The sequence below is a fragment of the Petaurus breviceps genome, unplaced genomic scaffold, assembly GCF_028583685.1.
Source record: "Petaurus breviceps papuanus isolate PSGF00001 unplaced genomic scaffold, PetGlider_PUasm1.0 90721, whole genome shotgun sequence".
Lineage (NCBI taxonomy): Eukaryota > Metazoa > Chordata > Mammalia > Diprotodontia > Petauridae > Petaurus > Petaurus breviceps.
In genome coordinates, this window is record NW_027187322.1 from 4,922,319 (window position 1) to 4,948,393 (window position 26,075).

General features: G+C 45.7%; 1 protein-coding gene across 5 annotated transcripts in view; it reads left to right on the plus strand.

The window, feature by feature from the left end:
• PPP6R3 (protein phosphatase 6 regulatory subunit 3) overlaps positions 1-24,706 on the plus strand; it is a 114,398-nt gene extending 89,692 nt beyond the window's left edge. For 4 of the 5 annotated variants that reach the window (XM_069066526.1, XM_069066531.1, XM_069066528.1 and 1 more), the window contains one exon: positions 193-2,338. In XM_069066526.1, the coding sequence (XP_068922627.1) occupies positions 193-244 (52 nt within the window). In that variant the 3' untranslated portion in view covers positions 245-2,338. Of the gene's footprint in view, positions 1-192; positions 2,339-23,397 lie in introns of those variants that run through there. The other variant, XM_069066527.1, reaches the window with a different exon arrangement.
• Positions 24,707-26,075: the final 1,369 nt, after the last annotated feature.

Consider the following 26,075-nt stretch of genomic DNA (forward strand, 5'->3'; position numbering starts at 1 on the left):
ACATTCTTCCTCTGGGAGCCCCCTGTGTCTGCCTGTTCTCCCCAAAAGCCGTTTTTATTTTCTGAACAGCCCTTTCTTCCCTAGCTTCCTGACTCTGGGCCCCGTCAGCTGGGGAAGCCCGGTGCAAATGTTTCTGCTCAGCTCAGTAGGTCTGATTCAAGTGCCCTGAATGTGTTTCTTTTGGTTCTTTAGGACTGATCAGCCAAGCCTTTTAGGAGAGACCTCTGTTAATGGCCCTGTATGATATGTAATGTCTCCGGCTGTTGACTGAGGACCACAGACTGATAGCCATGGGTTAAAAAACGGTGTTTCTTGTGGATTTCATCCAGAGCCTGTCCAAGCCAGTCACTGCTGCACTAACTTTGCAAGGGATCAGGACCAGCAACGTTTATATTCTAGATTTTAAGACACTGTACAGAGAAATTCAGAAGTGTAAAAATCTTGCACATTGACAAATACCAAGCATTTTTGCCTATGTTTATATTGTATTGTTATGAATCATGGGTGGCCTGTGGAAGAAGACCTTGACCCCCCATGTAATAATAGTAGGAATACTAGAGTCCAAATGGCTGTAAGATTAGTTTTATAAAAGTGAATACACAGATCTATTGTATTGGAGACATAACTATTTGACAATTAGTGTGACCAAAGTCTTTAGGCCGTTTTCATACATTTTTTTCACCTTGTACAAAATTCTGAACTCATTTTTCTTCCAGGTTGGCAGAAGTCGTAGGATTGGAATGCCCTCCAAGGGCTCTTTTGGTTGTTCTGACTCTCAAATGATTTTAAATAAGACATTTTGGGTGTTCTTTTTATAACCAGTTTTTAATTGGTAACTGTTTTCTGTATTGTTTAAAACAGATCAAAATGTAAGTCTATTGGTAGAGATTTTAAGTATTTATTGCTACAGCTTAGTTGACAAGTTGATGTTACTGTAAAGCCATATGTTCTGTTCAGTCTCGTTTGCTTGAGATGATTCCTCAGGCCGATGGAACACTAGGCTTATTTGGAGTGGTTTGGGGCTGGGCTTTGTGCTTCTCGTTTCTGGTGGTTCACCTGCCTTTCAGCCCATTCATTCACCAAACTGTACCTTGTTAACCGAGCATCACAAATGAACACTTCAGAACAGTCTGCATATTTAGGCAGGCCACAGGAGTCAGTGCACGCACTGCTAACAGAGTTAGCATGCGTTCGGTTTTGGGCATAGCGTTTTAAAAGTACAAATCAAAATTGGGCACCTGAGCATGTTCATCGTTTTCCTGTACCTTGTGAAGTTTTCACTCGTAAATTCTAAGCCAGTGTATTTTTTTAGACCTGGTTTGTGTATATATAGTGATTATGGATACTAATTCATTGTAATTTATAATTTTCTATGTCAGTATAAAAATCCACCCGCCTTCTCCAACAGCAGAAGCGATGGGCCGCATGTCGCCGTGTCGTCCGCCTGGTGAGGGGGTTGCTTCTACGTTACCTCTTGTACTTTTAGATGCAAATCAGTTTTTCATTTCTGTAATAGAAAGTTCTTCACCTATTTTTACGTCGTTTGTTTTTTCCTGACCAGTATTTAAAACCAAAAGGATGCTCTGAACGATGGCCAACGATTTTTTAGAAATAGCCTCCCAAGCAGCGTGCCTAAACATTACATTACATACAGAAATAAAAAAAAAAAATCAAATGGATGATGGTTTATTGCTTGTTCCTTTTCCCATTTCCAATGGTATAGAAACTACCCAGGGATTTCCAGAAGCAGGCCCGCCCATTCTGCATGCAGTGGGACTCCAGTCTAAGAGCTTGGATCCTTGGTTGGGGGGGGGGGGGATCTTCCTCCCCATTGCCTCTGTCTGGGATGGACTTGTGAGTGTCCCTTTCAGAAGTGACCAGCATTCCCTGGGAGCGATCTGTGCGTCCAGGGGCCTTTGGAAGATGACTCTAACCAGGGAGGAGACTGGAGTTTGTGCCCCCGACCCTGCGCCTCACTTGCCTTTTCGCTGCTCTGAACGTGTCCCAGTCCTCCTTTGGAATCCAGCAGCTGCTTGTTGACTTCCTTGCGAGGCCGCCAGGGCCCTCCTTTCACTTTCCACGGTCCTGTGGCTGGAGAGCTGGGCTCTGAGTTTGGGGGTTTTCCTATGCAGTGGAGAGTCAGACAGGAGATGGAGAAAGAGGGAAAGCACCCGCAGAAGGTGCCTCGATGGTCTGAGGCTGGACAAGCTCCCATCCCCTGATTTGGTGTGTTCTCTTTTTAAATCACTGTGTATTACATGCTTTGGACATACAGAATCATGAGACTGAAGTTACAGAAAACACTTATGTTAAAGAAAATAAAGCCTCATCATTCTGAGTTTGTAGTGCAGTTTTCTTGGATTGCTCATGTGATGGGGAAGGCCCCCGTGTTCAGGGGTCTGAGCATTGCTGGCCTCGAAGCCTTCTGGAACAGCCTTTCCGAGTCCAAGGTGAAATTCTGCAAGAACTCTGCCCTCTTAACCTCTCTCTGGTTCCTAGGGAGGGGTGTGCCGCTCGACCACACCTCCTGCTGCCAGGCGACTGGGCCAGCTCCGCCCCAGCGGCCTGCCGCATGAAGCCCATCTTCCAGGCCGAATCTTGGAGGTGTCCGTTGTGCTGCCTGCCTCACCCCCAGTCAGGCCCCCATAACCAGGCCTCCAGTGTTTTTCTGCCCCTGTGCTCCCTGCTTGTATACATGTAGATCTGTATAGGCCATTCAGTCAAGCTGAATCCCACCCGTCAGGGCAAATAGTCCGGGCTCCTCTTTGCCTCTCACCTGAAACCATCCGGATTCGCGTTTTCTCTGGAGGTTTTCCTCATCCCAATGAGATCAGAAGCATGCCTTTTGTTGGGCCAGCAGGGTGTGACTAGAGCTTGTAGCTCTTCCTCTGATAAGCCAGGTGCTTTTAGAAGGAGTCTCACTGGGGCAGCTAGGTGGTGCAGTGAATAGAGCACTGACCCTGGAGTCAGGAGGACCTGAGTTCAAATCCGGCCTCTAGACACAAGTCGCTTAACCCCAATTGCCCTCCAAAAAGCAAAAAAAAAAAAAAAAAGTCACATCTGATGAAGAAGGAGAAAGCTACCAGGCTCCCTGTGCATATGTGACGTTTGTAACACAATGTACTAGAGTCTGTCATTACCACCCTCCTGCAGGAGCAGGAAGCAGACACTGACGGGCTGAATGCTTTGCTCAGAGTCCAGCAGATAGTAAGTGTCACGGGATTTGAACCACCATCTTCCTACCTCCAGTACAGCTGTCCATGTTGCTGCACTAAAATCGTCCTTGCAACTGCAGCAGGCGTTCAAGTTTCCTTCGTGGAAAGTTATAGGGGTCAGCACAGCCAGCCCAGGGCAGTGAGTTAGCCCCCTCACTCTGGGAAGGGTTCACCTGCCAGGTAAATAAGTAGCCTGAAGATGCAGGATTTTTTCCCATATGTAGCAAAGATGAGATTCTAGGCCTTTTTCCATATCTTTCATATTAGTCGGGCACTGTCATGGCTCTTTCTGAAGGCCAGTGATGTCCACCCCACAGTCAACTTGCTCTGCAGAATTCCTGCTGACCTTCCATTATATTATTTCTGGTGCCTCTGGGCCCCTGGAGTTTGGTGTGATGCTGGGAGGACATGGTGCCAGGTAAGCTTTACCTGGTCAGAGTTATTTCTCAGAGAAAGGCCAGGGTCAGTCACGATGCCTGGTTCACATCTCTCCCATAAATAAAGATGCCCGCACAGGCACCACAGGGTTTATCCAGCACAGTGCTGGGCAGCATCTTCTGGGGATTGCCAGAGATCACATGTGCAGCCTCGGAGTTGCGGAGAATTGAGCCTGAAGTTGGGAGCCGGTTAGCAGGTGAGCCTACAGGGGATTCTGCTTTGACTCCTTGGGTTGAAGTTTGGGGGCTTACGAGACCCCCCCCCCCATGCCTTACGGCAGGAGCAAGGCACTGACTGTCATCCCAATATAGATTTCAAGGAGCCAGGGGAGAGCGACTGAGGCAGGCTTTGAAAGAGAGGAACCATGGAAAGCAGTTACTGCCCAAGGTTACCCGGCTTCCTTCCGGTTTCAGCATACTCCTTGTTTCTTGCGATTCTCAGGCCCTTGTGATGTCCCTTCTCAGTCCTTCCTGCTTATGCATCCTGTCCCCTCCCTACCTAGCTCCCTCCTAGCCCAGAGCAGCCACCTTCCAATGACCCATGCAGCTCGCCACCACTCACCAATCCTCAGGTACTTTAATAGCCAAGGTTATGACTTTTCTGGTGTTGAAATTGTGTCTTGTCCTGGTCCTCTGGCCACCCCTTCTGGTCAGTGTAGTAAGTGAACTTATAAGTAGCCAGTATAAAGGGGAGTAGCAGGAGATATGATTGTAAAGGGACTGTCCCAAAGACCAACGGAGCCTAACATCAAATCACATCTTCTGTAGTAGCCAAAATAGACCTGGTAATTGTGCTGAATCAGCAGGAGCCCTCAGGCACTGCCCTCAGGGCTCTTGATCCTCCAGTATGTAAATCTCGGGAATTCAGGGCAGGCCAGCAGACGACTGCAAGGTGCTGGTAGGTGCTGAGGTGATTTGGATATGTTAATGCCCTGACCCAAGGTGGCAGAGATAAGAGTTAAGTCTGTTCCCAAAAAAGCCCTAGAAATAGGACGTCTCAAACTGCTGCTCCTAAACCCTCCCATCTCCATAGGGTCCCAGTTTTCAGTGGTCCTTTGCTCAAATCCCTCCTTATATGAGTGACTGCCTCTCCCCCATCCCTGTCCTCACACTGCCTGCCTTCATCCTGCCCCCGCCCTCACACTGTCTTGCCTCTGCACCCCTCTGTGGTGATTAAGGTGGTATTGCATCTCTGTTTTTCTGCTGCCTGTCATGGTGTCATGGCCTTTTCTGGAGAGTAGTACCTAAAGAACCAGGCATTCCTGCCTGCCCCCCCCTCCTTCCCTTTTGCCCTTTTGTAATTCCTTTAAACAGGTTCTTAAGTTCATCTAGCATCCTGGTTCAGAAAGTTTTTTGAACTCATTGACAAATCTCCAGCCCACCAGCAGTGGCCGCTCAGCTCATTGGATTATCTTCAGGATTCTGATCTTGGGGTGCCTCCTGCCCCCTACTGGGTCATGTTCTCTCCTCCTCTCTGCCTCCTGACTTCCATCAAGCCCTGGCTAAAATCCCACTTCCAGGAAGCCTTTCCTCTTGGTTATCTCCAGTTTATCCCTGTCTGTATCTTATTTTTACACAGAATGTTGGTCTTTTTTCATGGCAGATGTTGAGTCTCTTGAGAACAGGGACTGTCTTTTTCCTTTCTTTGTTTTCCTAATCCTTAGCACAATGCCTGGCACATAGCTGTGATTACTGACTGACTTCAGGCCTTCATATCCTGTTACCCCATGCTAAACCCCATGATCAACTTCTTCCCACCTTGAGTCCTTTGTTCTCACCCCCAACCTTCAAGTCTGAATACCCCAATTTATTCCTGTTTTATTGTTTTTCAGTCTTGTCTGACTCTTTGTGACACCATTTGGGGTCTTCTTGGCAAAGAAATGGCAGTGCTTTGCCATTTCCTTCTCCAGCTCGTTTTACAGATGAGGAAACTGAGGCAAACAGTTAAGTGACTTGCCCAGACACATAGTCATTAGGTGACTTGAACTTAAACTCAGGAAGATGAGGATTCCTGACTCCAGGTCTAACGGTCTGTGCACTGTGGTGCCACCCGGCTGCCCTACCCCATTTTATTATTAAGTGACTAGTATCTACAAAGAAGTGGCAGGTTGATGATCTACAAAACTTCATGACTCTCTGCAGCCCCTGATCCAGTGGACTTCACAGCCTAGCTTGCCATTTGTCTGGGAGGCTGGAGGAGATGACCAAGTCATCTAAATGCATCTGGGAAGATTACGGGATGCTTTTGTTCATCTCCTACCTTGATGACCTTGCCTCTTGCTTTAGTGATGTGAGCCCATCCAACATCATCTCCCTCGATTCCTATCCTCTAAGACTTCAGGTCCTCACAATCCTTGTTTCCTTTGCCCTTGTCTTGGGGGAGGGTCTCCTTGCCAAATTCTGCCTATGTTCTTCACCACATGGTCAGCTCTGTGACTGTCCTTTCAGTTTAGTACAATGGAAAGAAGAATTGATTTGGAGTCAAATCCCAGTCTGGCACCTATTAAGTTTTATGTTTGTGGATCCCTTTGCTAGGGGCCTCTCTCCTCATTAGCAAAATAAGGGAATTGGAATGAGATTACTTTTGAGGTTCTTCCAGTTCTAAATGTATGAACTTCTACATCTGTAGCCTTTCCTGTTCTCATAGTCCCTTTCAGCCTTTACGTGCGCTCAGATATCCCCTGTCCTTCAAAAAACCCAACCACCTTCCCCTGAGCCATTCATCCCCTCTGACTCCAAATGCAATACACCCCCTGCTAGCTGACTGTGAGGGAAGAAACAAGATGGCAGCTTGCAAAATTTGAGGGTTCCAGCCAATGGGGCAGGAACTCACTATTCAACCAAAACTATTGGGAAAACTAGAAAGCAGTCTAGCAGAAACTAGTCTACACCATCATGTCACACTGTATGCCAGGATAACCCCAAAATGGCACATGATTTAAATGTGAAGCATGACCATGGGGGAAAAATTACCTGTCATATGTGTGGAGAGGGGGAAAGTGGATGAACAAGCAGGAGGTCAGTTCACAGGAAGTAAAGTCAATTATTCTGATTACATAAAATTTATAAGTGTGCAGACAAAACCAGCGTAGCTAAAACTAGACGAAAAGCAGGAAATTGAGGGGAAAATTCTTTGTAACAGATTTCTCTGATAAAAGTCTCATTTCTCATATAAAGAACTAAATCAAACTTGTAAGAATAAACCATTCTCCAATTGATAAAGGTCAAAGGCTATGAACAGGCAGTTTTCAAAAGAAGAAACTAAGCTTTATTAATAGCTATATGAAAAAAGTTCTAAATCACTAATAATTGGGGAAATGCAAATCAAGACAATATCAAGTCCACAGGGAGATGTGAATTAAAACAACCTCAAGTCCATTGGATTGGCTAAGATTACAGGGAATAGGCCTCTTCAAAATAATAAATGCTGGAGGAGATGTGGGACAAGAGATACACTGATGAATGTAGGGTTGGTGGAGTTGTGAGAAAGTCCAGCCATTTTGGAAAGCAGCTTCAAACTGTGTCCGACACCACTATTCAGCTTTTATGCCAAGGAGATAAAAGGAAGAGGAAAAGGACCCATATGTCCAGGAATATTTACAGCAGCTTTTTTTGTGGTGGCCAAGAATTGGAACCTCAAGGAGGTGTCAGTCAGTTGGGGAATGGCTGAACAAGTTATGGTATGTGAATGAGATGGAATGGGAAGTTGGGGAAGATGGGAAGACCTGTAGGAACCACTGCAGAGGAGAGTGAGCCAGAGCCAGGGGAACAGTAATAGCAATATTCTGAAGAATAAGCAACTTTAACACAGTGGCCAACCACCATTGCAAAGGACTCATGATGAAACATACTATCCACCTCCAGAGAGAGAACTTAGGAACTCAGAGGGAAGATTAAACTATTTTTTTTAATTTTAGGGGACATGGCTAATGTGAGAATTTGTTTTGCATGACTACATATTTGTAATGGATTTTGTTTCTCTTGCCTTCTTCGTGGGTGGGAGAGGAGGGGGGAGAGGGAGAGAATTCAGAACTGAAAATGGAATGGAATTAAATGCATGGGTTGTACTAGATTATTTCTAAGGCATGCTTAAATTCCAAAAACCAAGTCTCAAGGACTCGTCCATTTCTTTACCATTCCCTCATGACATAACTAGGGCAGGAAGATTGAGACTTTCTCCATGTTCCACCATGAGAGAAGGTGCCCGCTGGGAATCCCCATCCTGCCCTTCTGTCACACAGGGAGGGAGGCAGACACTGTCATCCTTCGCCTCTCTATCTCCCCCCGTGAGCCGGGGGCTTCTGCTTGTTGGCAGAGCATAAATGGCCATCTCCTCCTCATGACTATACCCAGAATGGCACAATAAAAGTATGAGTTGTGGCCAACCTCCTCAGGCGCTGTAATTGTTGTTCTCTAAACTTATATTCCTCGGCCCCTTGTAGTCTGGTTTCCTGCCCCACCACACACTAAATCGGCTCTGAGGTCATTCACTAACAACCTCCTGCTGACCAACCTCAGTGGCCTCTGCTTTTTGTCCTCCTTGGCTTTGGCATTATTTCCTTCATCCCTATGCCTTTTTAGTGCTCCTAAGAGCACTAAGCACTCTGGGAAGCCTTTTTTGTTTCCTTTCTTGCTCTTGGTCCTCCTTCCGACTCTTAAATGTGGGTGTTTCCCAAGATTTTGCCCTTGGCCCCCTTCTGTCCCTCCTCTGGTGATTTCATGCACTCCCATGCTTTCCATTATTATCTCTCTGTAGAAGTTTCCCAAATCAATCTCTACTCTGTCTCCCCACGACTCTTCAAGGCTTTGAGCTAATTGTATCTACTGACTGACTATTAAAAATAAACTCACTGCTAGGGGCTCATGGGTTATACTTTTAGAGGTTCCATACCCAACTTGTAAGTAGGATTTTAGGGGGAGTTGCCTCAGAGGGGCTAAGTTGCAGTGTAGGTCTGACAGGTCCTAACTTTTTAGGGGACTACTCAAGGTGTGGTCAGTCCTTTCCTAGTTAATGATGAGGTGCCCCCCATCCAAATCAATCAGAAATCCTTTCACATTTTGTTAAGGAATGGAAGGACACAGCCTGATCCTTGGACTCTCTTGGTTTTTTAAAGCAATTGGGGTTAAGTAACTTGCTCAAGGTTACATAGCCAGTTCTTTTTTGTGTGGGTGCCAACTATCTGAGGCTGGAACCGATCCCGGACTCCTGACGCCGGGGCCGACGCTCTTACTCACTGCGCCACCTGGCCGACCCTAATCCTTGTACTCTCGTTAGACTATTTGCTCCTTCCTCTGATCGATAACCTCCTCCTCTGCCCTGCCCCCCATAAGTTCTGTGGGAGCAAAGACTCTCAATTTTGACTGTGTCCTCGGTGCCAAGTACATAAGGTGCTTAATAAATGCTGGCAGAGTGATTGGTAGATTAATTGGGCACCTACTCAACTCCAAGACTGGTTCTTATCTAAACTTTCTTTTCCCTTCTTCCCCAGTGCTCTACACACATTGGTTGCTTAGGAAACTTAAAAAAAAAAAAAAAAGGTCCCACCAACACCTCACGTTCATTGTAGGATCGTAGATTTGAGATTGGAAAGAACATTATCCTTCCTCAAGGCCATTTTACAGTTGAAACAGGCTTGGAAGAAACATCTGGCTTGCACATGGTTGTACAGCCACTGGAAGCCACCAGCAGGATTCACACTTGGGCTTTCCCAACTCCATATTCCTAGGATAATTGGATTGTGGGTCTCAGATGCCATTTAATCTGACCTCCTCATTTTATAGATAAGGAAGCAGAGGATTTCCATGCTTTGACCAAAGTCACATAGTATTAGAGTTAGGATTTTGAACCAGGGGGTGGGGTGCATGGAGAGCAGGGACCCCCACTCTGATTTGGAGGCCTGTTCCAAAGTCTGGCCAGAACACTTGGAGATGGTCTTCACCTGGTGGGGAATTGGCCTAACCCAATTCCTGCCGCTCCTGGCCCCAGAGCACTAGTTCGGATGGCCCCATCTCTCAGGAGGCCCAGCTCATCATGCTGGGCCCTCTGACTTCCTGCCTCACCGTTCCACCCGGATGAACTATTGGCATCTCAAAAGAAGCCTCTCCACCCTCCAGCCCTCTCAATTTCTGAGGGAGGCCTGTGGCATGGTTAGAGCCGTCCTCAGCTCCTCACTGGGACCCCAGCAGCCTTCTGGTCCAAGCCATCCACAGGAGGAATCCCCACTCATGTAGTCATCCCTGCTGAGTTCCATGCTCTCCTGTCAAGACCTCTCCGGCATCTGCTCCTCGGTCACCGCCCCAATGCAGACCTTTTCTCCCTTGACTAACTGCAGTGGCTTCCCCTCACAGTCTACCCAACACAGCTTCCAGAGTGACCTCCCTACAGCACAGGCCTTACCACGGAGTCTCCCATGCTCAGGAATCCTCAGTGACTGTCTATGACTCTAGGATAAGATACAGGTTCATCTACCTGCCTGTCTAGATATCTCATTGTACTCTACAACCTCCTGCCAGACTGTATCTTAACTGTTTTCTGAACTCAGCACTCCAGACTCCATGGCTTTGCCCAGGCACTCCCAGATACCTGAAATGTACTGCTTTCTTCCTTCCTGTTCTCCCTAGTCATTAAGAGGTTCTCCCTTCTCAAAACTACCTTGTAGTTACTTCTCTGTGGAAAGAGTGAATCCTTTTATAGAAGGCAAAATTACTTAAGAGCAGGGACTGGGTTTTTTGTGTCTTTTTTTCAGACACCCCCCCCCCATCACCTACCACAGGGTTTTGCACACAGTAGGCAATTAATATATGCTTTAAATAATAATATTTTTAAAAGATGAATTAAATATAATTTCAATAAGCGTATGAGACATGAAAGGAAGGCTGAATTCAGATTGTGGAAAGTTTTAGAATTCCCCAGTAGATAAATGAAGAACCAAGATAAAAAGGCAACAGCTCCCAAAGGAAGAAATATAAGCTTTCAACCACCATATTGAAAAAATATACCTAATTACTAATCATTACAAAAGCATAAATTGAAGCAACTCAGTTTCCATCCCTCATGCCCATCAGACTGGCAAAGGTACCCAAAGGGAAAATGACAGAAGGAGGAGGGGTGGGGGAGGACAGGGACACTCATTCACTTTGAGTGGAGCTGTGGATTGGTCCCACCATTTTGGAATGCTCCATGTAACTATGCCTGAAGTCACCAAAGTGTGTCCTCACTGACCTGGACATCCCACCACCAGGTCTAAACCACAAAGTCAAAGACAGCAGGATGGGATGATCCATAAGTACAAAAATATATAGTAACACTTTTTGTAGCCAAGGACTGGGTACTAAGGAGGTACCTAATAATCAGGGAATGGCTGACAATTATGATATATGGATGTAATCCAATGTGATTGTGCTGTAAGAAATGACAAAAGGTATGAATTCAGGGAAACCTGGGAAAATTTGAATGAACTGATGCAGAATGAAGAGAGCAGGACCAGGAGACATTCACACAAGGACTACCACACTGAGAAGAGAATCAGCTCTGAAAGACCTCAGAACTCTGCTGAGTGGAATGACCAGTCCTGGCCCCAGAGGGTCAAAGCTGCTATGGCCCTTCCCTAGAGGAGAGAGAATGTGATGGACCGGAGGTGTGTGAACCTGACTCAGCTCCTTGGCTGTAAATAGGCAGGTTGTGTGGGGGGCTGGCGAGGGGAGGTATGATAGTCATACCAAAAAGAAAAGCAAAGACAGAGCATTAATGTGGATTAAAAATATGCAGAAGAGGACAGAAGGAATTTGGAAGCAGAGCAGTGTTCATATCACCGTGATAAATTTTAAAATCTGTTCACAATAGATATTCACAACTAAATATACAATCTTCTTTTTTGGTTCCTTTTCACACGCAGAAATTTTCATGTTTGTTGAATTTTGTCAAATCCATAATTTTTAAAATGTGTTAAAAGAGTTTTGAGGTCAAAGTAGAGTTTGTATTTGGTCCTAGAGCAGTAGGCAGCTAGTGAAAATCTTGGAGCTACGTAGTGTAGGAGTGATGTCCATGGCCAGGCGGGTACTTTAGGAAGATTATTTTGGCAGCTGTTTGAAGGATGAGTTGGACGGGGGAGATGTGGGAGACAGGGAGACTAAGTAGAAGGTGATGGCAGGATTTCAGTGATCAGGACCAGAATTTGGTTGGTGGTCAGGTGAGTGGAGTAAATGGGACTGAAGCCAGAGATGTTGACATGTACAACTGTTGACATTTGACAACAAATTATACCTAGGGATGGCAAATGGGGAGCTGGGGACAGTGGATGGGAGGTTGTACATTTGACTGACTGGAAGGCTCTGTTATCCTTGGAATCTGCAGGGGGAGGCAGGTTAGGGGAAAAGAGGATGTTTGGGACATGTTGATCTTGAGGCTCTGATGGGACATCCAGAAGCAGAGAGATGTTCAATAGGCATGTGGCTTTGGGGGCCTAAAGTTCCACAGATTTAGGGCTGGACATATAGATTGGGCAGAGATAATGGCTGACCCAACGACAATAGAGGACAAGGGACAGAGTGTGGCAAGGGAAGACAAGGGGCCCAGGATAGTTACCTAGAGCATCCTCAGCCTGCCCAAGGGTTGCTTCCAGAAAGCCTGGAATTGGTATATGTCACATGCAGGAAGAAGCTTATCTGAGCCCAGGTTCATATTTTTATTTTCAAAAATAATATATTCATATTATATATGAGTACATTGCAATATATTAAAATATGGCCTATAATTCACACATAAAATATATGCTATATAATTTTTTAAAATAAAAAATAAACCTAGGCTCTTATAAACTCTCTCTCTCTGTCACACACACACACACACACACACACAGATATTCCCCCTTCCTTCCCCCGTTCCACCGAGCTCTTCATCTTTGAAAGAACTTTTACTTTGAATAGCAGGTAAAAAGCTGCCCCTTTGAGAGAATCAGCCAGCTGATGCTGAAAGCAGAGAGATGATTGAAAACAGATGTAAAGACCTCTCTCTGCTGAAAATTGCAGGCCCTGGTGATGAGTAATCACCGTTAATGCCCCTCACTGGCTGTTGTCAATTAGCCTTATTAGCACAAGCAATTTGAGCCCAGGATGACATTACTTTAATTACTGTAAGCAGCTCCTTCATTTATGAGGATGGTGCATTTCCAAAAAGGTTACGCTATCCGGAAATTAATTTTAACCTCCCTACATCATTTGAAATTCAGGAAAACAGGTGGGGGGAAAAGCCCTAAACAAAGAATGGAGAAAATAAAGGTGATGAAGGGCTCTGGCATTTTTCCTTTTTTACCATTATTTTATTTTCTCTACTAAAAGAACATCTATTGTGATTTTTTAAAAAATATGAAAATTGAGTAGGAGGCAAAATGAGTAGCATTAGAGAGAGTGAAGCTGCCAAGACCATCAGGAGGGGGCTGTAAAACCCTCCTAATGCCTGACAGCTAAAAGGCATCTTGTGGTTTCATGAGGAAGGCAGTAAAAGCTGCCTGTGGTCTTCATGGTCCCCAGCACAGCCCCCTGGGGCTCCTCCTTAGAAAAGCTCACAGATCAAGGATGCTCCAGCGTCAGAACTGGACAAGCCCAAGCATTGCAGCTCCTCTTGTCATTCAGAGTAGGGAGTTAGACCCACAAGGGGGGAAGCTCTTGCCGAGGCTGCCTCCTGACCCCCAGTCTAGCGCTCAGGGACTACAAGGGGCTTCCCACCATCTTGGGGATGTGCTGTCTACAGGCTTATGGCCAGAGGACCTCCTCCTGGTGGTAGCCACCCTTTCCCCCAATCTTGTCCTGGATTTAGGAGGCCAGAGAAGAGTCTTAGAGCTCTCTCCTGGCCCCAAGATTTATTTATCTTTAACTTGGTTTTTTATTATGAAATCAATAAATATCAACAAACTTGAATGTTTTAATCTACAAAGGAGGAAAAGAGGATTGCATGTGAGCGTGTACACAGTTGTGCCTTTTACAAGTGTCTGATACGTTCAGCACAACAAATATCCCTCCGTTCTTCTTTGTGGCTGAAACATCATCTTCAACCTGTGTCCAGTACAAGTCCCATCTCTGAGACAGACAGGCTCTGTGACTGACTGACTGACTCCAAGGCAGTCCTCCATCCCAGCTTAGTTATCCCCTGAGGTAAGGACAGTCCCTTTGGGAATCCCATAATATACCCCAGCCTGGAGTCAGAAATCAGAGGACCCATCTGGTAAACTGAGGCACATGGTGGTTTCTAGTTGGTCTGTCAATATGTGCTGTATCCAAAGCCTGGTCTGTGGTGAGAGACTACAGTGTAGTCGGCCTAGCCCCAAAGCATTACTAGCTTGGTAGGAGTTACACTAGCAGGCATTACTATTGTCCATTAAGGTCAACAGAGTTGCTTTGGAGATGGTGTAGCCCTCTGGACTCACCCCAGCAACAGTTTCTAGAGCACCCCTGACTAACTTCTGCCCTCAGAGTTCTAGGGGTCATCTTGAGGTACTCACCCACATCACAAGAATCAACCAGAGTTATGTCAACCATCTAGGTGTGGTGATACAAGACTGTAGTCTGCTGGCAGATGGAAGCCCTGAACTGCAGTGGGTTAAGCCAATTAGATGTCTACACTGTCTGGCACCAATGTGGTGAACCCCCTGAGAGAAGGGGGCCACCAGGCTGCCTAAGGGGAGGGGGGTCAAGGTCAAAGCTTCTGTACCGATCAGTAATGGGGTCAAGCCTGTGTACTCCCAGCCTGACTGAAATAAGGAGGACAAGTCCCAAGAAAGGAAGAAAAAAAGTCAGTCAACCAGTAGTAACACTCTATTAACTTTTAGAAGAATCTAGAATAGCAAGCACAGTGGTCAGAAAACAGTAGGGGGTGGGTGTCGGGGAGGGACACGGTAGGCTCTCACTTCACACACACATCCGTTTGTCTGCAGGTTCTCTCTGTCTGCTTGTGAGAGGATGCCCAGTGGTGGCTCATAGCAATAAAGCTGCCAACACCCGGATGCTCAGGGTGAGCCCTCAGAGGAGAAGCAGTAAATAAGAGCCTTTGTGGGCTGCTGGGAGGTGCATCCTTCCATCTCCTCTTCAAGGCTGAGACCTGGGGGCTTCATGAAGATGTCTCTGTTCTTTCCACTACATTGTTACAGTCTTTGTGTTCATTGGCCTCCTGGTTCCGCTTTCTTCACTTTGCATCAGTTCACATAAGCCTTTCCATGATTCTCTGAATTCTCCATCTTTGTCCTGCCTTCCAGCACAGTGATATTACTTCCTTTTCATATGCCAGAGCTAAGTTTGCCATTCCTCAACTCACGGGCATGGCCCAAATTTCCAGTTCTTTATTACTACAAAAAGACCTCCTGTGCTATGGATATGGGACCTTTCTTTCTGCCTCTGACCTCCTTGGAGTGCATGCCAACACTGGAATCGATGGGTCAAAGAGTATGGACTTTTGGGTGGCTAGGTGGCACAGTGAATAGAGCACTGGCCCTGGAGACAGGAGGACCTGAGTTCAAATCTGGCCTCAGACACTTAATACAAAAAACTAGCCATGTGACCTTGGGCAAGTCACAACCCCAATTGCCCTACCTTCCCCCTCCAACAAAGCAAAAAACAAAACAAACAAACAAAAAAAAAGAGTATGGACATTTGAGTTGCTTTCTCAGCATAATTCCTAATTACTTTCTAGAATGGCTGGACCAATAAGCAACTCCAGTAACAGTATACTCCCTAATTAGGCAGTCCCAACACAGACCGTGCCCTTCTCTCATCATCTTTGCTAATTTGCTGTGTGAGATGAAACCTCAGAGGGTTTGATCTATCTGCCAGTCTATCTACATTCAATAATAATAATATACTATTGTACTATACCATAGGTACATACTGTATCACATTATACTAAATGATGCATACACAGACAGAGAGTTCTCATTGTCAGTGATTGGGGGCATTCCTTCATTCTCTTGTCAGTGGTTGGCCACTTATTTGAGAACGGTTTGCTCACATCTTGGGAACACTTACCTCTGGAGAATGTCAGCCTGGCATTTAATCCCATCTTTCTTTCTAGACTGAGTTCACTTTCCTCCCCCTCACACACTCTGTGTCCCACTCAAATTGGCTTGTTTGCTGTTCTCTGTGTACTTTATTCTGTCTGCCTTTGCGTCTTTGCTACCCCCCTCACATTTCCAGTGTCCTCCTCATCTCCAACTCCAGGGGCCCCTGCCTCCCTGAAAAACTCACCTCAAAGGTCACTTTCTCCACAAAGCTTTTTCTGTTGCCCCCACCCCCAAAATTACTTTGTGTTTATGTGTGGCTATATTGTACCCCCAGCAGTAACAGTGATAATAATTCCTATTTATAGAGCACTTTCAGTTTTGCAAAGAACGCTGTATATGTCAATGCTTAGTCAACACGCATTCAGTAGATGCCTACTGTGTGCTCTGTGTTCTCATTCAATCTTCACGACAACCCTGGAAGGTTATCCTTGTTCTTGTTATCCCCTTTTTACGGATGAGGAAAGCAAGGCTCACGATGGTTTAGTGATCTGCCCAGGGTCACACGGCTAGGAGGTGCCTAAGGTGAGGTTCAAACTCAGTTCTTCCTGACTCTGAGGCCAGGACTTTATGCCCCCTAGCAGAAGGTAAGCCTCTTGACAACAGGGACTGTTTTGCTTTTGTCCTCGGAGCCCCAGTGCCTAGCACGGGGCCTGACTTGTCGTAGGTGATGACAAGACTTTACAGGAGTTCCATTTGCCATGGGCAGGGCTACCATCATTTCTTTGCTCTGTCTCTGGAGATGAAAGGGTGGTTTCCCAAGTATAGAGGCCAAGAGGTATGGTAGGAAGCGGGCCTGATTGGGTATGGCCTTGCAGGAACCCCTCCTCTTCAACCCTAGAGAGTCAATCAGTCAGTCGACATTTGTTAAGCACGTGCTTCAGGCCAGGCACCTGATACAGAAAGAGGCAAAGAACGGTGCCTGCTATCCGATACATCCAAAGGCTCTGGAACTCGGGGGCAATGCAGCTGACAAGATCAATGTCAGATGTTATTTTTGGGTCCAAAAAGTCAACGTCACAATCACAGGATGAGGGAAACATAGTTCAGTTTTTTTTGTATGTGGGTTTTTTTTCTGCCTTAATGGTAATTTTTTCCAATTACATGTAAAGATAGTTTTTTTTTTTTTCCCAACTTGAACACACCTTTTAGTTCAGGATTGGGGATGGGGCCAGGAATGGCATGTGGAAGATGTGGAATCAAGCAGGTTTGGGAGTAGAAATTTCGACATCAAGGTTAGATCAGGAAGTCAGAATTGGAGACGGGGAGGCAGCTCCAGGTTCAGGAGGATGGGTCTCAAAGTACTGGCCCAGCAGGGTCTCCACTTCATGCTCTTCACAGTCCCGCACCTGGAATAGGGTCCCATCAGCTGCAGCCCAGATCATGGCTGAGAGCGCTGGGCCAGACTGAGGGCGAGACAGGCCACAGCCCGGCCCAGCTCATAGCCAGTATCCAAGGAAGGCTGGGTCACTTCAGCCACCACCACATCTGCCTGCTAAGACCATGAATAAGTCTGTCACCCACTGCTGCCTCTTGCCCGAATGCTGCAGTTTTGACATGATGATCCTGTAGAGGGCCTGGCCCCCCTGGCTCCCTGGGCTCCATCCCTGCCTCCCCTACACCCCCTCAAAAGATAGTTTTCAATATTCATTTTTATGAAATTTCGAGTTCCAAAACTTTCTTCCTCTCTCTCTCCCCTTCCCCCTCCCCAAGACAGCAAGCAATCTGATATGGGTTATACATGTACATCCATATTAAACATATTTCCACATTAGTCATGTTGTAAAAGAAGAATCAGAACAAAAGGGAAAAAACACGGGAAAGAAAGAAAGAAAAAACAAAAAAAGTGAAAACAGTCTGCTTGAATCTGCATTCAGATTCCATTGTTCTTTCTCTGGATGTGGACGGCATTTTCCATCACGAGTATTTTGGAGTTGTCTCGGATCACTGTATTGCTGAGAAGAGCCAAGTCTATCAAAGTCAGTCGTCACACACTGTGGCTGTTACTGTGCACAACGTTCTTCCAGTTCTGCTCACTTCACTCAGCATCAGTTCATAGATTTTTCCGAAGTCCACCTGCTCATTTCTTACAGAACAATAGTATCTCATCACAATCATTTACTACAACTTGTTCAGCCATTCCCCAACTAATGGGCATCCCCTCAGTTTTTTCTTTGCCACCACAAAAAAGCTGCTATAAACATTTCTGCACAGACCCTTTTTTTTTTTTTTGGAATCTCTTTGGGATACAGACCTAGCAGTGGTATTTCTGCGTCAAAGGGTATACATGATTTTGTAATAGCCCTTTGAGCATAGTTCCAAATTTCTCTCCAGAATGGTTAGACTAGTTCAGTTCCACCGACAGTGCATTAGTGTCCCAATTTTCCCACATCTCCATTTATCATTTTCCTTTTCTGTCATATTAGCCAATTCTGATAAGTGTAAGGTGGTAAAAATGAGGCTATTTTCTAAATTGCTTAATAAAGGGTGAGGAGTGAAAGAGAAAACTTTAACTATACTGAGCAAGAGACTGGGTGTGTGGTGTGGAGGGGATTGGGGTGGCAAAAGATCAGTTTTGGGTTTATTAGCCTAGGCATGCCTAAATTCCCCCCCCCCACCAACCACCACCACATACATATCCATCCCTGCCCTGTTGTGACAAAGAGGCTTGAATAGATCAGTGTAACCTTCAACTATGCCATGCAGAGTTACCCAGGATGGGGAGTTCTGACTGACAAAAGGTGATCCACTGGAGAAGGAAATGAGAAACCACTCTAGTATCTTTGCCAATAAAACCACACCGACAGCACTAGAATGACAAAAGAAATGATACTATGAGCCCCTCAGGTCAGAAGGTGCCCAGAACATTACTGGGGAGGAGCAGAGAAGAGCTACAAGTAGCTCCTGTACTAAGGAAGCCCGACCACGAGTGTGTCTGGCATTGAAAGGAAAATTTGATGCTGCCGAGATCAGTGTTGCACAGGAACCTGGAATGTGAGGTCTGTGAACCAAGGTGAGCTGGATGAGACCAAAGAGGAGACAGAATGATTCAATAGTGATATCTTGGGGGTCAGTGAAGTTAGATGGGCTGGAATGGGTGAATTTAATTCAGGTGATAATTACATCTACTGCTGTGGACAAGAATCCCTCAGAAGAAATGGATTCATAACCAAGAGGAAAGCAGTACTGGGTAGAATCTCAAAAACAACAGAATGACATCTGTTCCAATCTAAGGCAAACCATTCAACATCACAGTAATAAAAGGTTATGCTTCAGCCACTGATGCTGAATAGGCCAGAGTTGATCAGTTCAATTGATCAGCAACAATAAGGCAGTAGAGGTGACCAGATTCCAGCTGAACTATTGAGAATCCTAAAAGATGATGCTGTTTAAGGTGCTGCACTCAATATGTCAGTAATTTTGGAAAACTCAACAGTGGCCACTGGATTGGAAAAGATCAATTTAAGTCTCTATCCTTAAGAAGGGCAATGCCAAGGAATATTCAAATTACCAAACAATTGTGTTTATTCACATGCCAGCAAGGTTATACTTAAGATTCTGAAAGCTAGGCTTCAGAAATATGTGAACCAAGAATTACCAGGAGAACAGCCTGGTTTTTCGAGGAGGCTAGAAGCCAAATTGTCAACAGCCACTGGGTTTGGAGAAAGCAAGGGAATTCCAGGAAACATTTACTTCTGCTTCATTGACGACACTAAAGGCTTTGACTTTGTGGATCACAACAAAATGTGTCGAGTCTTTCAAGAGTTGGGAGTACCAGATCATCTTACTTATCTCCTAAGGAATCCGTACTCAGACCAAGAAGCAACAGTTTAGAGCTGGACATGGAACAACTGATTGGTTTAAAATTGGAAAAGGAATGTGAAAAGTTTGGATATTGTCACCTTATTTATTTAACTTACATGCAGAGTACATCATGTGAAATGCCAGGCTGAACGAATCAAAAGTTGTAACTAAGACTGCCAGGAGAAGTATCAAAATGTCAGGTATGCAGATGATACCACTCTGATGGCAGAAAGTGAAGAAGAATTAAGAAGACTCTTGATGAGGGTGAAAAAGAAGAAAGTGTAAAAGTTGGCTTGATGTTTAACTTTAAAAAATCCAAAAACTAATATCTTGGCAACTGGTCCCATCACTTTGTGGCAAACAGAGGAAGAAGAAATGGGAGCAATGTCAGATTTTATATTCTTGTATTCAGAGATCACTGCAGACAGACTGCAGCCGTGAAATGAAATGATGCTCCTTGGAAGGAAAGCTTTGACAAACCTGGGCAGCAGACTATAGAGCAGAGACATCATCTTGCTGACAAAGGTCCATAGAGTCAAAGCTACAGCTTTTCCAGTAGTAATTAATGTATGGCTGTGAGAGTTGGATTGTAAGGAAAGATGAGCTCTGAAAATAATTCAGGCTCTTCTGAAAATAACTCAGGAGGTCATATTCTGAAGCTGGAGCATAAATACTTTGGTCACATAATGAGAAAATGGAAAAAGCCCCTCATATTGGGAAATATTGAACGAGAGAGAAAAAGGAGACGGCAGATGATGAGATGAATGGATGGTGTCATGGAAGCAATGAGCATGAGCTTGAATAGACTTCAGGAGACAGTGGAGGATAGAATGGCCTGGCATGCCATATGGCCCATAAGGCCGTGAAAAGTCAGACATGACTGAACAACAGCCACATGCACGAATCCTGGGGGGGCTGGGGCCATACTTGTCCAATCACTTTTCAATGGTTCACGATCACCCTCCAATTCTGTGGTACAGTTCCTGTCTTCCAGGGCCACTGGAGGCCTTAAGAGGCCCATTTGCCACTTCTTTCAGCACCCAAGGATGTAGCTCACTGTTTGGTGATGTGAATTCAGAGCTTTCCTCCAAGGCACTGGCATCCAAGGGGGCTTGATTTTTGGTTCTCCCTCCTCCTCCCCACCTCCTGGCTTCTCTGGCTTCCTTCAGATTTCAGATAAAATCCTACCTTCTCCAAGAAGCCTTTCCTAACCTTGCTGAATGCTAGTGCCTTTTCTCTGTCAATTATTTTCAGTTTATCTTCTTTGTATCCTGTTTGTCCCTAATTGTTGTCATATTGCATCCCCTCTTAGACTCTGAATTCCTCGAGAACAGGGACTGGGTTGGTTTGTGTGTGTGTGTGTGTGTGTGTTTCTGTGTATCTCCAGCATTTAGCACATGGTGCAAGCTGACTGACTGAATGGGGGGTGCTCACTTCTTCCCAAAAAGGAGTTCTATACACGTGGCTCCCAGACTACTCCCACCCAGATCCTGCTTCTAAGGAAGCCATATCCCAAAGATGTGAAAGCCATGGTTTTCACTAATCACCACCAGAGCTGGAAAAGTTCTGTGGCTCAGACCCAGTTTGGAAGTTAGCCAAGGGGAGGTTGGGAAGGCTAGCCAGTGGTTTTAAGGGTTTCCTCAACCACCTGTGAAGGAGCTGCTGGGTGAGTGCTTGGATTCCCTTGCCCAAGGGCCAATAAACAGTATGAGATGCTCCTTGAGTGTTTCCAAAACCTGGAACTTTTCAAGGTTTCATGGTTTAAAAAAGACCATCTTGCTTGTAGAAGGCCAATAGACACCCTTGTGGCCATGGAAGAATGCATTAAGAAAGTTGCCCACTCCTGGTCCATATTTTTAGGGCTTAGAGGAGACATATATTTTCCTTAGGGGTAATGAATAGCTTCTATTCACACTGACCTTGTAGATGGGCAGATTTACAGCATTTTATCATCATCCACCAGAGGTCCTTAACCTGGAGTCAGTCAACTTGGTTCAAAAAAATATTTTGTTAATTTTTTCACTGTTTTTATTATTTCAGTATGATTTGTTTCCTTTTTAAACCAGAATATTTATTAAGTATATATTTGTTGCTTATTAATCATGTTTCAAAACATGATTCTAGGAAGGGGTCTCTAGGCCTCCCCCCAGACTGACCATGGGGTCAAGAATACCCACAAAAAAGGTCTGGAGTAAAATACGGACCATCTGTTACTTTAACCTCATCACATTATGTTAACATTAGGCTTTAAAGTACCAGGATAAGTAAGGAGTCTCTCCCTCTGGGTGAAATGGAGGGCCATTTCCAAGATGGAGTTACATCAAAAGAGGGAAGATCCAAGTCCCCCGCTTTGCTTCCACAAAGGCAAATCTGCTAGTCAACTCCTCCTTCCATGATCCCCCTGCTCTCCCTCTTCGTCCAAAGCAAGAGACGATTCCTTCCTCCTGGGAGCTCGCTGAGCATTTCCTGTGATCATGCCTTCCTTTCAGACATAAGCAAAGTCTGCTTTGTGAGATGATTATCTGCATACAACTTTTGATTTCCTCCCATGGCCCCCAACCTTGATCTCTGATGACAGGGACTGTGTCTTCTCACAGAATCACAAAATCTCAGGGTCATGGGGGTCCTCAGCGACCAGCAAGTCGAGCCTGAATCAGTATCCCCTCTTCAACATACTAACAAGGCCAAGTATCTCTCTCTGAATCACAGGGTTGTAGCTTTAGAGAAGGATGGACCTTTGAGGCCATTGAGTATAATCCAGTTATTTTTACAAATGAAGAATTTGGGTCTGAGAGCAGCTGAGTGACTTGCCCAGGCTGGTGAATGTCTGCGGCAGGATTCAAACCCGTCTTCCTGCTCTAAGCCTAGTCTTCTAGTCACCAGAACATGGGCTTTCATTTGATGACTTTCAGTGAGAGAAAGGCAGTCCTTTCTGCTTTGGGATTGCTCTCATGGTTAGGAATGTTTCCCCCCAGAAATTAGGTCTAAATTTACTCTTTTTTAAAGCTACCCCCCACTCTTCCTGGTTTTGACCAAACAGAGCAAGACTAATCCGTCTTCCAAGGGACAGTCTTTAAAATATTTGAAGGCAGCTGAAGAAAGCTAGCATATCCCCACTAAAGTTTCTCTTCTCCAGGCTAACCATCCTTAGTAATCCTCATTTGTCATTTTCTTAAGGTCCTTTACCATCCTCGTCTCCCTCCTCCGGACACTGTCCAGCATATCTATGTTCATCCTTAAATATGGCGCCCAGGAAGACACTCCCTAAGTGAGCGAATGAGGGCCGAGGATCCAGGAACAACCACCCCCTTCCTGAGCTCTGTGCCCTTCTCAGTGCAGCCCATCACCCTGCTGACTCACAGAGAGAAATCCCCCCAGGTGTTTTTCTGGTGTACTACTGTCTAACGAGTCTCTCTTATCTTATACTTGAGAAATTGATTTTTTTAACCCAATTGTAAGATTTTCCATTTGTCCTACTTACATTTCATCTTATTACAGTGTTTTGGACAGTCTGGTCTTGTGATAATGCCTTGCTTTCCTTTGTAAATAGTTAAGTATGCACACAAGGCTCTCCTTTCAACTTTTATTACAGAATTTAAGAGTTGGAAGGGGCCTTTCATGGGCAATTTAATCCCACCCGTACACCAAAAGAAGTCTACCCAACAAGTGTATCATGCTCTCCTTGAAACTCTACAAGGAGGAGGAACCTGCCATCCCCCTCTTGGGCAACTCTAACTGTTAGGACTGTTTTTGCTGATATTAGCCCTAAGTCTTCCTCTCTGCAGCTCCTGGATCTGTCCCTCTTCCCTAGGTCTAAACAGCCCTTCAAATACCAAGCAGGATTAGACTGAGACTTTTACCTGCAACCGATGGGAGTTCTTTTTTTTTTTTTTCCAGATCCTTGACTCCCAAGGGGAAGAATCTAGTCACCCATGTGCCCTGAAAATTCTTGGAAAAGAGCTATGGTGGAAGGAGTGTGCCCTCTCAGTGTCGGACCCATAAATCAAAGAGGATGGTCTCCTCACCCTCCCCACTGCTCCCCATACCACGTCTGCAGGCCCAGGGCAGTCATAATGCTTGCTGGACAGCTCCCTTTGGATGGAGTCTCACAATTCAGCTCTGTCTGTCTCTCCTGGGGAGATCCTCCCAGTCCAAGGGTCTCCAGAGAAATCAAATTGAGGTCCTGGAGTGGACTAAATGTCACACCTGGTCAGCCTGCTCTAGCTTTATGAAACCCAGAGACCACTTAGTGGAATGCTGGACGGAAGGAAGGAAGGAAGGACTTTTCAGTCACCCAAACACCTAACCTCTTCTGTGGGTACCTCCTGTCTGAAGCTTCATAAAACACAGCTAAGGCTTGGACGTCTACAAAAAAACGAAAAAGACAGACTCTTCAGCTCTTCCTTGCTCTGAAAGGCTCATCCAGTTCCCAGTGCTGGGAAGCTGGACTTTCCCTTCTCCAGGGCCTGGCTGTAATTGTCTCCATTATCCCCAGGAGGAACAGAGAGGATAATAATCGTGGGGGCTTTTGGAGGCTCTTAATGGTCATCTCCTGGGGAAATGCACCTGGGGATAACATGTCTGCTAGCCATTAAGAGCCATCACCTTCGAGGACCACCTCCCACCCCCTCCTAGGGAGGCCCGGGGAGGGCTGGAGAGTTGCCCCGGCAGAGAATGGGTTTCTTCTCATTTGCATGCAGCTCTGTTTCCACCTGGTTGAAGGCCCAGCTGAGGATAGAAAAAGAGGAAAGGCTTTTCAGCCTTCTGATACCTAGGTTGTGGCCATTGGGAATGGGCATGGATATCCTCCCTGGCTAAAGGTTGGCCTCAGAACTAGGATCCAGCCACTGGCCTGTTGCCTGGAGACCAGGGGAGGGCAGCCTCTTGGGGGAGGCGTCTGCTCTGGGTATATGAATTACGTTGTTAATTATGAGAGGTGACAAAGCATGGTGGACAGAGTCAGAAAGACCCAGGTTCAAAACCCACCTCTGACATTTACTTAGCTGAGTGACTTTGTACAAATCCCTTCACTTCTCTAGAGAAAGCCTGTTTACAAATCTGTAAAATGAGGGGGTTGGATTATGTATGGTCCCCTTCAGTCTTAGATCTTTTCTCCTATGATCCAGTCTCAAACACAGTGTCTGTGGACAAGTCACATCCTCCCTGAGCCTCCGTTTAAATCATTAATAAATCTAATTTATTAAGAGCCTACTGTGTGTTAGACACTATGCAAAATGAAGACAGTTCTAATAGCAGCCCCCTCAAAGCATTGTTTTGAGGCTCAAATGAAACGGGTAATGAAGAGCACTTTATGCTATCATAACATTGGTCACCATCATTGTTCTGCCCCTTGGGGAGCTGCTGCCCAGTCAGTCTGTGTGGGAGGCCTGGCCTGATTAAGCCATGCCTGGTGTCCCCAAACTCCCGCGAGGGAAGAGGTAAAAGAAAATGGGAAAAGTTGGAGTCAAGCCATTCCTGAACAACCCCAGATGCTCTGAGACTCACAAAGAGGGACTGACTGATTGGGACAGTCTTCTCAGAGGGAAGCTGAATCCTAGCAGACGCACTTAATCTTATCTGTCTGTCTGTCTATCTATCATCTGTCTGTCTATCATCTGTCTGTCTATCATCTATCTATCTATCTATCTATCTATCTATCTATCTATCTATCTATCTATCTATCTATCTATCTATCTATCATCTATCTATCTTATCTGTCTGCCTGTCTGTCTATCATGTCTATCTGTCTATCTGCCTGCCTGTCTGTCTGTCTATCTATCTGCCTGCCTGCTTGTCTGTCTATCATCTGTCTGTCTTTCTAATAGCATCAAATAAGTCTCAAACCCGCTTAACCAAATCTAAACAAATGGTTCACTTTAGCAGACGAATTGCAAAACAGATGAACATTTAAATGTGGAGATTTCAGAAATCCATCATTTTCTCTAAACATCCGGTAAGTAAGGAGCTGAGAGACCAGTGGATGAATAAAGATGCAGATATGTCTGGGTGCTGGCCGCCCCCCATTTGTCACCCTCCTCATTTACAGGACGAGGCAGGGCCACGCAGCCAAGAAGCCTCTGGGCTGTCAGGTCAGGTTCCCAAGGCTGGTGAGGCTTTCTGGGTTGGGAGGCAGGCCCGAGTCCAGTGGAGAAGGGAGCTCACATTTCTACTGCAGAGAATAAAAGAAACAAAGTCCAAGTATGAACACAGACAGGCCACCTTCCAAGAGGACATTATCATTCTGTGTTTAGGAGCAGCCGTGATTACTGCATGGGCTCCGATGTACTCAAATTACCAATAATTTCAGCAGAAATGTGGCTATTATCTGCTTTCCCCTGGAGTGCTTGATAAGGACGATTAAGGGGCCTTATTGTCCTCTCTGGGTACTGGGGGAGGGAACTGGATGGAGGGGTCCTGGGGGCTCTTATGCATCTGCTTATACACACACAGCACTCACACACCACTCACACCCCCACACACACCACTCACACACACCATTCGCACCCCCCCCACACACACACACACACACCACTCACCTCCCCACACACCACTCACACACACACCATTCACCCCCA